Source organism: Silurus meridionalis, chromosome 29 (genome assembly GCF_014805685.1).
Source record: "Silurus meridionalis isolate SWU-2019-XX chromosome 29, ASM1480568v1, whole genome shotgun sequence".
Classification (NCBI taxonomy): Eukaryota; Metazoa; Chordata; class Actinopteri; order Siluriformes; family Siluridae; genus Silurus; species Silurus meridionalis.
The window spans coordinates 11,596,158-11,613,638 of NC_060912.1; the positions used below are offsets into that span (position 1 = coordinate 11,596,158).

Genomic DNA, 17,481 nt, shown 5'->3' on the forward strand with positions numbered 1-17,481 from the left:
TGTGTCAAAGTCACAGAGAGAGAGCGAGAGAGCGAGAGAGAGAGAGAGAGAGAGAGAGACTTTAGGACAATATATAAATAGTTTTCCCCTTCCAGGAGGAGGGCCTTTTTTAACAGAAGTTCTGCTCTCATGTAAGCGGCCTGGTTTTGGTGGCCCAGTTGGCCGAAAGAGTGCGAGAGAAAGGGAGAGATTAAGATTAAGAGAGCAAGAGAGAGAGAGAGAGAGAGAGAGAGAGAGAGAGAGAGAGAGAAAGAGAGAGCGGGAGAGAAAACTCCACTTTTCTGCCTTTAGCTTCACACTGGGACGAGCTCTGTGGGACTCAGATAATCACTGTAAGTCTTTTCCTGCCAGGACGCATAAATGAAAAATATTATGTTAAAAAAAACTTCTGTTGTTGCTTAAACTTCCCTTGAGGCTGCAACTGTGAAGATCACATCCAGCGTTATCTTCTGCGTCACTTCAGGACACCTACAGACACACAACCCTGCTCTCAGAGCAGAACATGCAGCGTTCTAGAACAGCATTTAAAGAAATGCCCCTACATACATTTTATGTAGGAGGGTTGTTTTTCATTTTCAAATTTCATTAATTTAAATCATTTAAATAATTTAATTATTTGAATTATTTAATTAATTGAATTTATTATGATATTACTCGCATGGCTAAGTATAGTTATGAAGGTCATAGAGTTTATAAAACATCAACATTCACTACCAAATACCAAGAAATAAGAACAAACACAGAGAAACATCAACGTTCATCACCAAACACCAAGAAACTAACATTTACCACCAAACACCAAGAAATATCAACATTTACCACCAAACACTCAAAAAACATCAGCATTCACCACAAAAAACAAACATCAACATTCATCTCCAAAAACCAACAAATAAGAACAAACACCACCAAATACCAAGAAACATCAACCTCCATTACCAAACATCAACAAATATTAATTTCCACCACCAAACACCAAGAAACATCAACTGAGATTAACACAGTTTCCAAAAAAGCACACCAGGGCAACAAAAACCACCTGTCAATCACTAAAGGTGGGTGGGTCCAAACCAAAGGTGCAAAATTCTAAATTATTAAAGACATCTAGATTCATGAAATATGAAATCAAATCTGAAATTCAAATGTTGGGATCTGCTCCACGAAGAGCTGCTTTCCATGGGATTGGAGATGTGGAAGTTCACCTGCTAAAAAGCTCCAACCCGAGTGAAACTCAATGTGAACACTGACTGCACCCCAGGCCTCCTCACGTTCTCACGTTCTCACCTGCATCAGTACCTGACTTTACTAACGCCCTCATGGCTGAACGAATCTCCACAAATCTCCACAAAATCTAGTGGAACATCTTCCCAGAAGAGTGGAGCTTATTATGAGAGCAAATGGAGACTAAATGTGGAATGGGATGTTCAAAAAGAAGCATGGTCAGGTGTCCACAAACCATTGTCCATAGAGCTGATTATGAAAGTTGGTCACTTTTTTCTCCTGAGCAACACTTTCTGACGTGCCTTTTTCATGACTCAACACTAACAGTGAATAATCATTTGAAATCCCATCTTCAGACTTTGTCTTTCCATCTCCACTCTCAGCGTGAGTCATGAACGATGCCAATAGTTTGAGTAATGTAACCAAATGAAGGCTGCAAAATGTCAAAAAAAAAAAAAAAAGATAATAATAATATACCATAATGCTACGTAGAAAATTGCTCATTGTCAAGAAAAAACGAGTTAAATACTTTCAAATCACTTTAAAAGACGTTGTTCATCTGAAAGTGTTGGAATGATCTCGCTCTTGTGCTTTCCTCAAGAGAGCATTTTACACCCCTGCCATCTACAGAATACGTTTAAAAGTGGATTTAAGCTGTTTAATTGGACCTGGAGGTCCACCATTTGTGCATCAGGGAACATGAATGGACCTGTGGAGTTCATTTTCATTCTGACAGCATCCTCTAAATAAGGACACCTGAGACATTATTATGATAACGTTTTACCCACTAAGTGTGTGCATTTGACATCGTAATGCAGGTGATTAAAAAAAAAAACCAGTTCAAAACTCAAAAATGACAGATGGCACGATAGTCCCCAGTAAATCCTGTTTAATAAAGAAATAACACAAATCTAATCAATGTGACATCATGTGCAGAGTGGACGCCAGGTTCCTGGCCTCCCCGGGTTGGTTTGAGAGACGTAGGCGATCGATAGAGGAATGCGAGAGAAACCCTGCTGATGTGACACACTATAATGCAGTCAGTCATTTCACACCAGTCGCCCACTCCATTACAAAAGATGGTAAACACAAGACTGGCATTTGGCAAATGCCACCCAATAATGAGGGCCGAAGTCGGAGCTGAGCGAGTCTGCATTTGCATGCTGTTTGTTTATGAAGTTGAAGCACAGTTTTTGAGGTTGAACTTTAAATTTGGGCGAGCAAAACAGAGCAGTAATTGGAAATGTGAGAAAGGAACACTTAAATAGATGCATAAATATTGTGAGCTGGAAACATCAGGAATGTAGAGGCGGGATAGAGCTTTATTCAACATCAAAGTGTAGATAAATTATGAAGCGGTGTACTCAACTCATATACACCCACCTATCCAACTGAGACACCAATATCCAAGCCAGACATGCCCATCTATCTAACTCATATACACCATCTAGCAAACTCATATACACCGTCTATCCAACTCATATACACCGTCTATCCAACTCATATACACTGTCTATCTAACTCATATACACCGTTTATCCAACTCATATACACCATCTATCCCGCTCAGACACGCCCATCTATCCAACTCATATACACCGTCTATCCCGCTCAGACACGCCCATCTATCCAACTCATATACACCGTCTATCCTGCTCAGACACGCCCATCTATCCAACTCATATACACCGTCTATCCAACTCATATACACCGTCTATCCAACTCATATACACCGTCTATCCAACTCATATACACCGTCTATCCAACTCATATACGCCCATCTATCCAACTCATATACACGTCTATCCAACTCAGACACCCATCTATCCAACTCATATACACCGTCTATCCCGCTCAGACACGCCCATCTATCCAACTCATATACACCGTCTATCCAACTCATATACACCATCTATCCCGCTCAGACACGCCCATCTATCCAACTCATATACACCGTCTATCCCGCTCAGACACGCCCATCTATCCAACTCATATACACCGTCTATCCTGCTCAGACACGCCCATCTATCCAACTCATATACACCGTCTATCCAACTCATATACACCGTCTATCCCGCTCAGACACGCCCATCTATCCCACTCATATACACCGTCTATCCCGCTCAGACACACCCATCTATCCAACTCATATACACCGTCTATCCCGCTCAGACACGCCCATCTATCCAACTCATATACACCGTCTATCCCGCTCAGACACGCCCATCTATCCAACTCATATACACCGTCTATCAACTCATATACACCATCTATCCGCTCAGACACGCCCATCTATCAACTCATATACACCGTCTATCCAACTCATATAAAACATCTCTCCAACTCATATACACCATTTACTTTTACAATTACTATTTTAGCATTCAGCAGATGCTCTTGTCCAGAGCAACGTACAAAAGTGCTTATCTACTTCATAACCCATTTGTTCCAATTACCCAACTATCTGTTTTTTCTAATAAAAACATTTTTGGTCTAAAATCAGACCTACACACCTGCTCATTCGTTCCTTGCACGGCCACAATCATCTTAATAATAATAATAATAATAAAAAGAAGAAGAAGAAGAAGAAGAAGAATACCATATATTTTAAGTACCTTTAAATGTAGCTTCTAAAGGCACTTTATACAATCATGTAAATACAATTAATAAAATTGAGTATACATACCATCTTTATTATATAAATAAGTAAATAAAACAAGACACGTCTGTATATTTGTCCTTCTCAAAGACACAGCCCTTTTTTTTTTTTTACAAAAATAAACCTCTCAGTAAACAATTCAATTCTTTCCTCTGTGTGTGTGTGTGTGTGTGTGTGTGTGTGTGTGTGTGTGTGTGTGTGTGCGCAGGGGCTGAGAACTGATCGATAAGATCCTGTTGCCATCTTTCTGTTTCAAGGTCACCGGTGGGGTTTGTTCTGATTTCTCATCCTTTTAACCTTTACTCAGTCTGCAGATCTTTCTGGATTTCTCTTTCCATCTGTTCCTTTTATTCTTAAATCCATCTATCCACAACATCCATCCATTTTCTTTATAACTTGGCAGCAGACATGAATATGTGAGCTAGAATCTGAGCTACAAGGTGAGCCAAGAACACTGATATACTTTTATTCAACAATTCTGATGATGTAATTCTGACTAAAAACCCCCAACTGTAATTAATGAAATCTAAACTAATTTGAAGGTTAGTGTTCAATAAACGTTTAAAGAGCCTTTTTCTTCTCTCCCTTTGTCTTCCTTCCCTGACTGCTGGATTACTTCACCCTGTCTGGAAGGTGAATGAAAAAGAAGACACTCTATCAATATTTAAACAACGACACACACTCGTCTGGACAATGAGACGGAGAGCAGGTCATTAAGCCTATACACTCCACTCATACATTACACTCATACACTACACACACTAGACCCATAAACTACACTCATACACTACATCCATACACTACACCTACACACTACATCCATACACTACACCTACACACTACACTCATACACTACATCCATACACTACACCTACACTACACCCATACACTACATCTATACACTACACCTACACACTACACTCATACACTACACCCATACACTACACCTACACACTACTCCCATACACTACACCTACACACTACACCTACACTACACCCATACACTACACCTACACACTACACTCATACACTACACCCATACACTACATCCATACACTACACCTACACACTACTCCCATACACTACACCTACACACTACACCCATACACTACACCTACACACTACTCCCATACACTACACCTACACACTACACCCATACACTACACCTACATACTACACTCATACACTACATCCATACACTACACCTACACACTACACCCATACACTACACCATACACTACACTCATACACTACACCTACACTACACTCATACACTACACCCATACACTACATCCATACACTACACCTACACACTACTCCCATACACTACACCTACACACTACACCCATACACTACACTCATACACTACATCTATACACTACACCTACACACTACACTCATACACTACACCTACACTACACTCATACACTACACCCATACACTACACCATACACTACACCCACACACTACACTACACTCCATACACTACACCCATACACTACACTCATACACTACATCCATACACTACACTACACCCATACACACTACACTACACTCATACACTACATCCATACACTACACCTACACACACCCATACACTACACCATACACTACACCTACACACTACACTCATACACTACACCTACACACTACACTCATACACTAAACTTATACAATACACCTATACACTACACCTACACACACTACATCCATACACTACACTCATACACTACACCTACACACTACACGCATACACTAAACTCATACACAAAACCCATACACTACACCTACACTCTACACTCATACACTACACCCATACACAACACCCATACACTACATCCATATACAAAACTTATACACTACACTCATTCACTACAGCTACACTACACTTATACACAAAACCCATACACTACACTCATACACTACACTACACCTACACACAACACCCATACACTAAACTTATACACTACAACCATACAATACATTACATCATACACTACACACTCATACACTCAGTGGTGGGCGGTGCATTTGGGACCTGGGCCTTCAGTGAGGACGTACCCGACTTAATCCACCTCTTAATACCACCACTATCACGTTGTGACCACCAATACAACAATACAAAAACGCAATGCGTGGTACTACAGAGAGAGATGCATTTCACATGTGGAGGTGAAAACCGTTTTACTAAAGCAAACTCCAAACCTCTAAAACCACAACTCATATCAACGCACAACATCTGGAGCAGTTCAGAATCAATATTTGTCTAATAAAATGACAAAAACATAAAAATTTAAATAAAATCCAACCTACTCACCAGAGGTGCAGACTGATAATGTGCAGCGCCCCCCAGAGGCTGTAATCCAGTGGTACTGGAAGTGGTGAACAAACCCTTCAGGGTTGGCCGACCTCCTCACCATGTCTAGCTTTTCTTTTAAATAGATTTTTGTGCAGAGCTACACACGTGTTTTACCAGTCGAACTCAGCTGTAACAGTTTCCCTCTGACCAACCAATCAGAGGACAGAAAAATGCTGACACTATTCTGGCCAGCAAGCTGCCCTGTGAGGCGAATCTGAAATTTGATTGGTTAAAGAATCAGACTCATTGATAATATTCTCTATGGTAGAAAGGCCAGCAGTACTGACTCTGAAGGCCCTGGGTAGATTAGATTTGCATGACAGCACATAGAGGCTGAAATCTGATTGGACAGAAAAAAGAAAAGAACTGAAAGAAAAGGAAAGGAAAGGAAAAGATAGGAAGAGAAAAGAAAAGAACATACAAGAAAATCTAAGGAGAGGAAAGGAAAGGAAAGGAAAGGAAAGGAAAGGAAAGGAAAGGAAAGGAAAGGAAATGAAAGAAAGGAAATATTGATAAAGAAAGAAAATAAAATAGGAAATAAAATAAAGTAAATGAGAAAGGCACTGAAGGGAAAACAGAGGAAATGAAAAAAGCTGCATTATGATCAGTTAAATAAGGGCATAAATGAAAAGAGCTTGATGAGAAAGAGGAGGAGAAAGAGGAGAGGAGGAGAAAAGCGAGACGTCAGTGATGTGCTGATTGATTGGACTAATGGCCGTATCTGGGAGAGCAGAACGCGGCTCGGTCTCAACACGCTGAGATCTCCTTCCCATTAAATATTCACAGAACCTCCCAGAGGAGAGAACATCTCCCACTGCCGTGTCTTACAAATGAGATCATCTCAGCACTCACACATATATACCCTTACACACACACACACACACACACACACACACACACACACACACACACACACACACTAAAAGAGCTCTGGCACTTGGCCAGCAACTCGCGATGAATAAACAGCAGGACACTGACGCTGTAATCCGTATTTACTCCTGGCAGAGTTCCACGGTTGCTGTGATTGTTTACAGTTTTCATCACTCTCATGACCAGGAAGTTCATCCTCCACATCGTTCCTGTGCTGGAGATACGCCTTTTCCTCCTGTCTCATTTCTACTCGACAAAAGTTCGGCAAATTCTCACTTCTGATCAGACCTCAGTATGAATGCAAAACATGACATCCTGCACATCAGAACATCATCAGTTAAGAGTGTTCTACAGCACACACACACACACTCTCACACACACACACTCACACACACACACACACACACTCACACACACACACACACATGCAGAGTGAGAATACCATTACTCCACACACTCACATTAAGAGAAGTCTTAATACCCACACACTCACAAGAACTTTGGGAGAAGGAAAGGAAAGGAAAAATGAGAGATACTCTGAGAAAAATCTGACTGTGTAAGTGGATGTACGTGAAACAGCTTCTTGATGCATATGTGTGGAGGAGAACTTAATTACTCTCTCTTCTTCACAATCTTTCAGTGAGAAACACAGATCAGTCTGGAGTCTGGACCATCAGAACTCCACCAGCCAGTGTGTTAGATAAGCTATAAGGCTACTACAACACTCATTATCTATAAAACATGTTCCTCACAGGTTCCTTTGGGTGTGAAAACCTCAGAGCTTCACTACTACATGTAACCTGGACACAGGAAGGAAACAGGTTTCTGCAGGACCATGTTCAACAGAACAGAGGAGGAAAACAGAAAGAAAAGAAAAGAAAAGAAAAGAAAGAGAAGAGAAGAGAAGAGAAGAGAAGAGAAGAGAAGAGAGAAGAGAAGAGAAGAGAAGAGAAGAGAAGAGAAGAGAAGAGAAGGTGATGATCAGGTTATTTGAGTAAGAAAATGTAATATCTTCATCATGATCAGAAGCAGTGCGGTTCCTCAGACACTTCGTTTCCACCAGGGTCGTTTATAATGAGATGAAGGTAAAATGGTGCAGGTGTATGAGGAGCACAGAGCTGGTGTGGAACAGGACGACTGAATCATCACCCCGTAACACACATCCACGTTATCCTGAGTAAATCCCGAGTAAATCCCGAGTAAATCCTCAGTGTGAAATGGAAGAGAGACGTGGGAATTTAAAGCCCTGCTCACTCAATCAGCCGGATTACAGATTTAATCCGTTCTCTTTTCCCAACACTGTACTGTACACTTCCTCCTCAAACACCCGAGTCATCATTCATCTGCTCATTAATACACCGTTTACACAAACACACTGCAGGGGGGGGGGTGTGTGTGTGTGTGTGTGTGTGTGTGTGTGTGTGTGTGTGTGTGTGTGTGTGAATATCTACACGTTCAGTAGGCTTTTACACAATAACACAGAAACCTGCAGAGTGTAAAGTACACTGGTGTGAATGGTTATAATGGGAATTGTACTGGTTATAATGGTTGAAATTTAATCTGTATTGGTTTCAATGGTTATAAAAGGAATTACACTGGTTTTCAATTAATATAAGGGGGATTGTATTGGTTTAAATAGTTATAATGGTTATAATGGGAATTGTACTAGTTTTGTATGTTTATAATGGGAATTGCACTGGTTATAATGGTTAAAATGGGAATTGTACTGGTTTGTTTGGAATGTCTTGAATGTGTTGCCTTCTATTGCTGGTATCTTCTGCCTGATCCCATTAAGGAACATTCGAAAGTCTCTGGATACTTGCTGGTGTCTACTGCTGTAGATCACATGCTGGTGTCTACTGGACACCATTAGAGACGTTTAGAACACCATTAAGATTCCAGTTAATTTCTAAGATGGTTTCTTTGGTTCTCATGATGGAGATGATGATTTACACAAACACACTATGTATGTGAGAGGAACCATGAGGTTGATGTTTTTTTGGAATGGAAGCCATTAGGATTTTTGTGAAGTTTCTAGTGACTGTATGGGTTCTGAAGATTAGATGATATCCTGGAGTAAATCTGACATTGTATCTATGGGTTTATAAAAACAACATGAAGAACCTGAGATTAATTCCAGGCCATGAATTTGGGACGGAGCCTTAAAAAGCAGAGGATATTTTATCTCTCTCAGAGTGTAAAGTAGTGCACATCATGGACCATCATCTCATCTAACCTATTTACTTTAAACCAGGGTACAGCTGGGACACGTTTTACTCTACACACACACACACACACACACACACACACACACACACACACACACATTTACTAGGATTTCATGATGAGTTTCTGGATCACCACGATTTTAAGATCACCAGGGTTCCAGGATACAAAAGTCAAAGAACACCAGAGGAACGCAAGACTTTTACCTCCGTCTTTAAATTCTTATTCATTTTTAATTCTATACCATAATAATGACTGTTCAAAGGAATGACACTGGAGACTCCTTCCACAAAGTTTCACACACACACACACACACACACACACACACACACACACACACACACACACACACACACACACACACACACACATACACACACACACACTGTACCTGGGAATGAGCTGTTACTATGGAAACCATCACTTATTAACAAACACATCTCAGCTAATCATGTAAGTGCAGAACATTTACATTTGTTCTCCCTCTTTCTTTTCTCTCTCTCTCTCTCTCTCTCTCTCCCTACTCTCTCCATGTCTCGCTATATCTCTCTCCATCTCTCTTGTTCAATCTCTCTTGTCTATCTCTATCTCTTTTCTCTTCATCCATCTCTCTCAATGTCTCTCTCTCGCCCTCGCCTCTCACTCTCTCTATCCCTCACTCTCTCTATCCCTCACTTTCTCTATTCCTCACTCTCTCTATCCCTCACTCTCTTTCCATCTCTCTATCAGTATTAATTGATTTTTCTCCAAAATATTTGTGATTTAAAAGATACTTCATTAATTATCTTCTCTCACTCATTCCGGGTGACTTTCCAGGTTTCTCCTCCTCCTCCTCCTCCTCCTCCTGTAGGAGCATCTCAGCTCCACCTGGACCTTCTGGAGTGTCTGGGTTGGAGTGTAGTGAGGACTGACCTGTGCACGTTCATCTCCTGCGGCGGGCGCGTGGCCTTGTCGTACGCCACCTTGGCGGCGATGCCGAGCAGGAGCACGAGCGCGATGGCGCCGCACGTGATGTAGACGGTGGTGTTGGTGCGGTCGAGCGCCGGGTCGTAGGGGTCTGCGGTGGGCGCGGGCGACGGCGGCTGCGTCTTCACCCAGTCGGGCGTGTTGTAGTTGGTGCACGAGCGCTGCTCGAGCCTCTTGCCGCGCACCGGGCAGCAGAAGCGCAGGAAGCAGCTGCCGCAGCAGTACCGGTGGTCCGTGTTGTTGCACGCGAACTCCTTGTCGTACTGGCCGCTCACGTCGTAGTAGCCCAGGCACGTGTCGTGGTCCCCCGGGGGCGCGCGGGCCCGCGGAACGGGAACAGGGGCAGGGACTGGGGTGCGCGCGGTCGGTGCGGCCACGGTGGCGTTCAGCTCCCGGGCCTTCGCGGTGCGCCGCGGCGCGTGTTTCCCCGGTTTCCTGCTCGCGCACAGCGGGTCCAGGTAGATCAGGAGTAGCAGAAGGTGCTGGATGCCCATGACTTCCACTTCTCTCTCTCTCTCTCTCTCTCCTTCACCCTTTCCTTCACACACTTCTCGGTGCGCGTGTTTTCCACGTGGGACCGGTGGTCCGCGTGCGCACCGCTGCTGCTGCTCCTCGCGCCTCCTCCCCCGTTACGCACCTCATGCTCCGGACTGAATCACGGGACGATCGTCAAAGTCTGAGTTTCCTTCACACACACACTCACACACACTCACACACACACACTCTTACATACACGCACGTCCGCGTGAGCGCGCATCTCGTCCCCGGTTCGAATTTTTTTCAGAGCGCAAGTTTTCTTTAGGATTCGGCGCAAGACACGGGGAGCTCAGCGCGCGCTGCCCTGCAGAAGAAACTAAACACACACACACACACACACACACACACACACACACACAAACACACACAGGAAATAAAACACAATATACAGTGAGAAATCGCATCAGTGCATTTCCGGTAAGATAATAAACTTTATGATCTGTCTGCTTGGTGAAGGTGCGCGCGCTGATGGAGATGGTGATAATGGTGATGCTGGTGATGATGGAGATGATGATGGGTATTATATAATGAGTTGTAGAACATGGCACGCGCATAGTGGATTATAAAAGACTTTAATGATTAAATGATAGAAAAAGGAAAAAAGATAGAAAGCCTGGAGGAAATACTCACTGAGGGATGAGTGTGACTCCGTTCTGCTCCATCACTACATCTCTACTGACTGACTCTCATCTCATTTCACCCGCCTCTCACCCCCCCCTCTCTCTCTCTCTCTCTCTCTCTCTCTCTCTCTCTCTCTCCACCCCACCCCCCACACCACCCTCTTTCTTCGTTCTCCTGCTGCACCTCTGACACTGGAGTCTCCTTCCGTACGTTACGTAACGCGCGCGAGTGTGTGTGTGTGTGTGTGTGTGTGTGTGTGTGTGTGTGTGTGTGTGTGTGTGTGTTTAGATTTGTTTTAAATATTAGATTACATTGTTAATGTAATCTACATTGTAAATGTGTGTGTGTGTGTGTGTGTGTGTGTGTGTGTGTGTGTGTGTGTGTGTGTGTGTGTGTGTGTGTGTGTGTGTGTAAATGGGTCGTTCAGTAAAACTGCTCCCGCGCTCACACTGATGGAATGAGGGAAGAGAAAGAAAGAAAGAAAGAAAGAAAGAAAGAAAGAAAGAAAGAAAGAAGAAAGAAAGAAAGAAGGAAAGAAAGAAAGAGAGGTAGAGGGAGAGAGAGAAAGAGAGAGAGAGAGAGAGAGGTGAAGATGTTGGGGAAAATGACCTGGTCCAGAGAGAAGAGGAGAAACAGAACATTTAAAGGTTATTAAAGCGGAACAGTAGAGAGATAGATGGAGAAAGGGATAGAGAGATGGTGTGTGTGTGTGTGGGGGGTAGATGGGGGCTCAGACGGAGGCAAACATACATCCAACATTAAAGATAGATAGATAGATAGATAGATAGATAGATAGATAGATAGATAGATAGATAGATAGATAGATAGATAGATAGATAGATAAAGACGAGTGCGGTGTGTTTATGAACAGAAACAGGAGAAGCCTCTCAGCCAATCAGGAGGCAGGATTTCAGACTGAAACTGAAATGGAAGTGAACAGGTGAGACGCAGAATTCACAATGAATCTGCTGATGCAAGCACATGTGGAACAGCTGTAACCCCGTCTGTCTGCCGCAGAGACACGAGGACACTGACACACTGACGTAACAGCGTTCCAACACTTTTACACTCGTCCCACTGCAGCGACTGGACCCTCACAACATCTCACACACACATCAGGGAGTCTTCACTCCATCCATCCTGTTCCTCACATCCACCAGCATTCATCAGCCTGGAATTCAACACCTGAGCATAAGATGCTCACATGCTATGTGCTTCTTCTTGAACATCCCATTCCACATTTAGATGTTCCACTAGATTTTATGGAGATTTGTGGAGATTCATTCAGCCACAAGGGTGTTAGTGAAGTCAGGTACTGGTGTAGGTGAGAAGGTGAGGAGATCTGAAGTGTAGTCAGTGTTCCCATGTGAAGGAAAGAAATTCTATACACTTGTGTACCTTCAATGTTGTGGTGACGGTTTGTGGCTGGAAAAGTCAGGTGTCCCAATACTTTTGCCCAAACAGTGTAATAATAAATGCAGATTAAAAAAAAATCTGGATTGATCTGGAATATAATCAGTAATATGAACGTCTGCTATTTTTTTTTGAAAGTTCATGAATTAGAGCAGGAAATGTGACCATCTAGAACATTCTCATGTTAATGAACATGGCTGTGATCACAAACACGTGTAAATGAAGGTGAAGCAGGTGTAGATGGTCCTTCAGCAGCTAGGAACATCAGGAATATCAAAAAATATCTGGAATATCAAAAATATCGGGAATATCATACATATCTGGAATACTGTATCAGAAATGGCAGGAGTATCCAGATACTGTGGAGTATCAGAAGAATCAGGAATTTCAGAGATGTAAGAAATATCTGGAATCTCAGGAATCTCAGAAATATCAGGAATACCAGAATTATCTGAAAGATCAGGAATATTATAAATATTTGGAATATCAAAAATATCTGGAATATCATACATGTCTGGAATACTGTATCAGAAAGAGCAGGAGTTTCCAGAAAATGTGGAATATCAGAAGAATCAGGAATTTCAGGTATATAAAAAATATCTGGAATATCAGGAATATCAGAAATATCAGAATTATCTGGAAGATCAGGAACATCAGGAATATTAGAAATATGAAGAGGATAAACAGGAACTCTGGCAGTGTTTTTTCTCTTTGATAACTGCTCTACACTGCGGTGTGTGTACTTTCTGATCTTCAGCTCAGATGATGAGGCCACTGCACTTTTCCAGAATGAGGATTTTACAGCTCGCTTCAGGCCCCGTGTCCTCACACACACACTTTTCCTGATCAGACACTATATTAAAAGCAATCGGTCGTATCCTCCATTTCATCTCGACTCGGCTCATAAAGGCGATGTAGCGCACTGCGACGCCGATGTCTGGGTCGTTTCCGCTGATCACAAAACCCACACGTTCCACAGAATCCGAACGTACGAGTCGCCTTTAAATGTCTGGAACGTCTGGAGGCGAGTTTCACGGGACGGAAGATGTGTGTATTATGGAAATGAGGAGCATCTCGCGGAGATCATCACGGGCTGAGCACAAAGAACCCGGACTGACACTCCTGACAAAAACACCTTCAGCTCGTCTCCAGCCTGGGGAAGAGGAGTCCTCTGAGGAGCTCCTAAATTATTCAGGAGCTGTCACCCGGTCAGGAAGAAGTAGATCAACATCTGTTTTCTCCATCCGCAAAAACCTGACAGCTCCACACTCAGTGCAAATCCTTCATGTGTCCAAAACAGGAACCGTGTTTCAAAGCAGGAGTATGTGAGGTCAGGAGAAGGATCCAAAATCCAGCGGGACTGAATTGATATTCTGTGTCTGAGATGTTCAGTTCTGTTTACAGATTTAGAGATTTGTATCAGATTGTACACACAGCAGACACTTTATCTTCTACCATGTGATATAATGTATTGTTCCTCCTTGCAGGCCCAGGAGCATGGTGATGGAGGTGATGGTGATGGTGATGATGATGGAGGTGAAGATGATGATAATGATGGAAGAGGGGGTGGTGATGGTGATGGAGGTGAAGATGCTGATGATATTGCTGGTGTTGATTATAATGTAGGAGGTGGTGATGGAGGTGAAGATAATGATTAAGATGATTAAAATTGATGGAGAAGGAGGTGGTGATTATGATGGAGGTGAAAATGATGATGATGATGATGATGATGAAGGAGGTGGTGATGGTGGTGATGATGATGATGATGATGAAGATGATGATGATGAAGGAGGTGGTGATGGTGGTGATGATGATGAAGATGATGAAGATGATGATGATGAAGGAGGTGGTGATGGTGGTGATGATGATGATAAAGATGATGATGATAAAGGAGGTGGTGGGGGTGATGATGATGATGAAGGAGGTGGTGGTGGTGATGGAGGTGAAGATTATGATGATGATGATGATGATGATGATGAGGATGATGATGATGGAGGTGGTGATGGTGATGGAGGTGAAGATGATGATGATGATGATGATGATGATGAAGGAGGTGGTGATGGTGATGGAGGTGAAGATGATGTTGATGATGATGATGATGATGATGAAGGAGGTGGTGATGGTGATGGAGGTGAAGATGATGATGATGATGATGATGATGATGATGATAATGATGATGATGATGAAGGAGGTGGTGATGGTGATGGAGGTGAAGATGATGATGATGTTGATGATGATGGTGGAGGTGGTGATGGTGACTGAGGTGAAGATGCCGATGACACTGCTGGTGATGATGGAGGTGGTGATGCAGCAGCTCATGTCGGACACTCGCTTGGCTCGAAGCTCCAGTGGAAGCAGAGGCTCCTGTAAGCGGCTGTGGATGTGAGTGTGTGACACCTCACAGTGGATTTGCACTGATCTGCTGCACATTCTTCTCTCACAGTTTAAGGATCTGCTCCAAATCCAAAACAAATCCTGACCAGGACAAAGCGGGTTATTAAAGATTAATGAATATTACAGCACTTCACACTGAGGAGAAAAAAAGACATCCAGCTCTGGGATTAAACTAAATTAAATTCTGTTAAAAAGTAAGTGCACCCCTGACCTTGGCACTCATATACGCTGTGTAGAACATCTCTGTACGCTTCAGCATTACAACCGATCTAGATGATGCTCCTGTACACAAACCTGGGCTCCGTGAAGACATGGTTGTTGGTGTGAAGGTTGGTGTTGAAAAACTCCCAACACTTTCTCAACCTTACTGAACATTTATAAATTAAAACCAGAGTCTCCTTATTTCCTCCACCCTCAGTGTCTGATCTCAAAAATCAACTGGAAATCTTCCCAGAAGAGTGGAGCGAATTATAACAGCAAGATCATTAATCATTTATTATTATTATTTATTAACAATATAGACATGTAAAACGACTCAAATACAATTTCAATTAAAAAATAGAATTTAAAATTGATTTATTAAATTAAAGTTTTTGAGTTTTTAATCTAAAGTTAATGAAATATTTCCAAACGTTTAGGATCATTTTTTAATCGTTAATTTATAGGAATCAAAAAGTACAAAACGATTTGAATCTGAATTGAAATTTTGAATATTTGAAATTTATGAGAAATTAAATTATTTATCATATTTTGAACCACAAATTGTACTTACAATGTTCACTACATTCATATATTACAAATAATATCATTTATACAAGATATCTGATATGTTACAGTGAAGGAGATCCGTCTGAAGGAGATCTGTGGATTTATTGTTCCTGCTTACAGACCTTGGTGGTGGTGATGGTGGTGGTGGTGTTGCGGGTGATGATGGTGTTGGTGGTGATGATGGTTTTGGTTGTGATGGTGGTGTTGATGGTGGTGGTGATGATGGTGGTGATGATGGTTTTGGTTGTGATGGTGGTGGTGTTGGTGGTGATGATGATGGTGTTGGTGGTGATGGTGGTGGTGATGATGATGGTGTTGGTGGTGGCAATGGTGGTGATGGTGTTGGTGGTGATGGTGGTGTTGGTGGTGATGATGATGGTGTTGGTGGTAGTGATGGTGGTGGCAATGGTGGTGATAATGGTGTTGGTGGTGATGGAGCGATGGCGATAGTGGTGATGATGGTGTAGGTGATGATGATGGTGGTGATGATGGTTTTGGTTGTGATGGTGGTGGTGTTGGTGGTGATGATGGTGTTGGTGGTGATGGTGGTGTTGGTGGTGATGATGATGGTGTTGGTGGTGGTGATGGTGGTGGCAATGGTGGTGATAATGGTGTTGGTGGTGATGGAGCGATGACGATAGTGGTGATGATGGTGGTGGTGGTGATGATGGTGGTGGTGATGATGGTGTTGGTAATGATGGTGATGATGGTGGTGATAATGAGCCAGCCTTTTTATATCTGTAAATCTGCTTTGGTACAAAGGAACAAATTAAGCCAAATTAAATTGATTTGGTGAAAAAGGTGGTGGATTGAGGAGAAGGAAGTCTCCAGCGTCAGTGCTTTGGAGCAGTGAGGTGTGTTTGTAGAGAGCTTCAGGATATTTGCAGGTTCTGTGGATTGTATTAATGTCATGAATTCCTCTGTTCCATCTTTTCAATTAAAAGTGTGGTGTGCTTCATAAAAAACTCAGAAGAGACAAATACTTTGGATGTTCTGATTTAGAGAAATTTTAGAGGAATGTTGAGGTGATAACAGTAATTCAGTAACTTTATCCCATCCGTTATTCTTTTACTATAACAGCACACACAGTGTTTATTTAATACAAAACACTAGTTTAGTGGTTTAGGTGTTGGACTTCTGATATGAGGAATGTGAGATCAAATTTCAGCATCTCCAAGCTGCCAATGCTGGGTTCTTTAGCAACCTCAACTGCTCAGATAATTGTACGTGGCTCTGTATAAGGTCATTGTATGCCAAATTTCATAAATGTAAATGAATTACCAAGTGTGATGGATCATGGTGGAGAACATACCTCTTGAAAAACCTCTGGAGGAAGCTTCCCCCCAGATCTGTATCCTTGGAATTAAAATTTCAGTGAAGACAGATGACAGCCGGAGAGCTCGGAGATGTCGGATTTTCTCTCGCCCTCGAATATCACTCAATCTTC

At 42.4% G+C, this 17,481-nt stretch overlaps 1 protein-coding gene across 5 annotated transcripts in view; it reads right to left on the bottom strand.

Annotated features, from left to right (window-relative positions):
- The window catches only part of LOC124382246 (protein shisa-6), a 70,154-nt gene that overhangs the window by 41,301 nt on the left and 11,372 nt on the right, over window positions 1-17,481 (bottom strand). For 4 of the 5 annotated variants that reach the window (XM_046844440.1, XM_046844442.1, XM_046844441.1 and 1 more), the window contains exon 2: window positions 10,248-11,154. In XM_046844440.1, the coding sequence (XP_046700396.1) occupies window positions 10,248-10,795 (548 nt within the window). In that variant the 5' untranslated portion in view covers window positions 10,796-11,154. Of the gene's footprint in view, window positions 1-10,247; window positions 11,155-11,468; window positions 11,569-17,481 lie in introns of those variants that run through there. The other variant, XM_046844439.1, reaches the window with a different exon arrangement.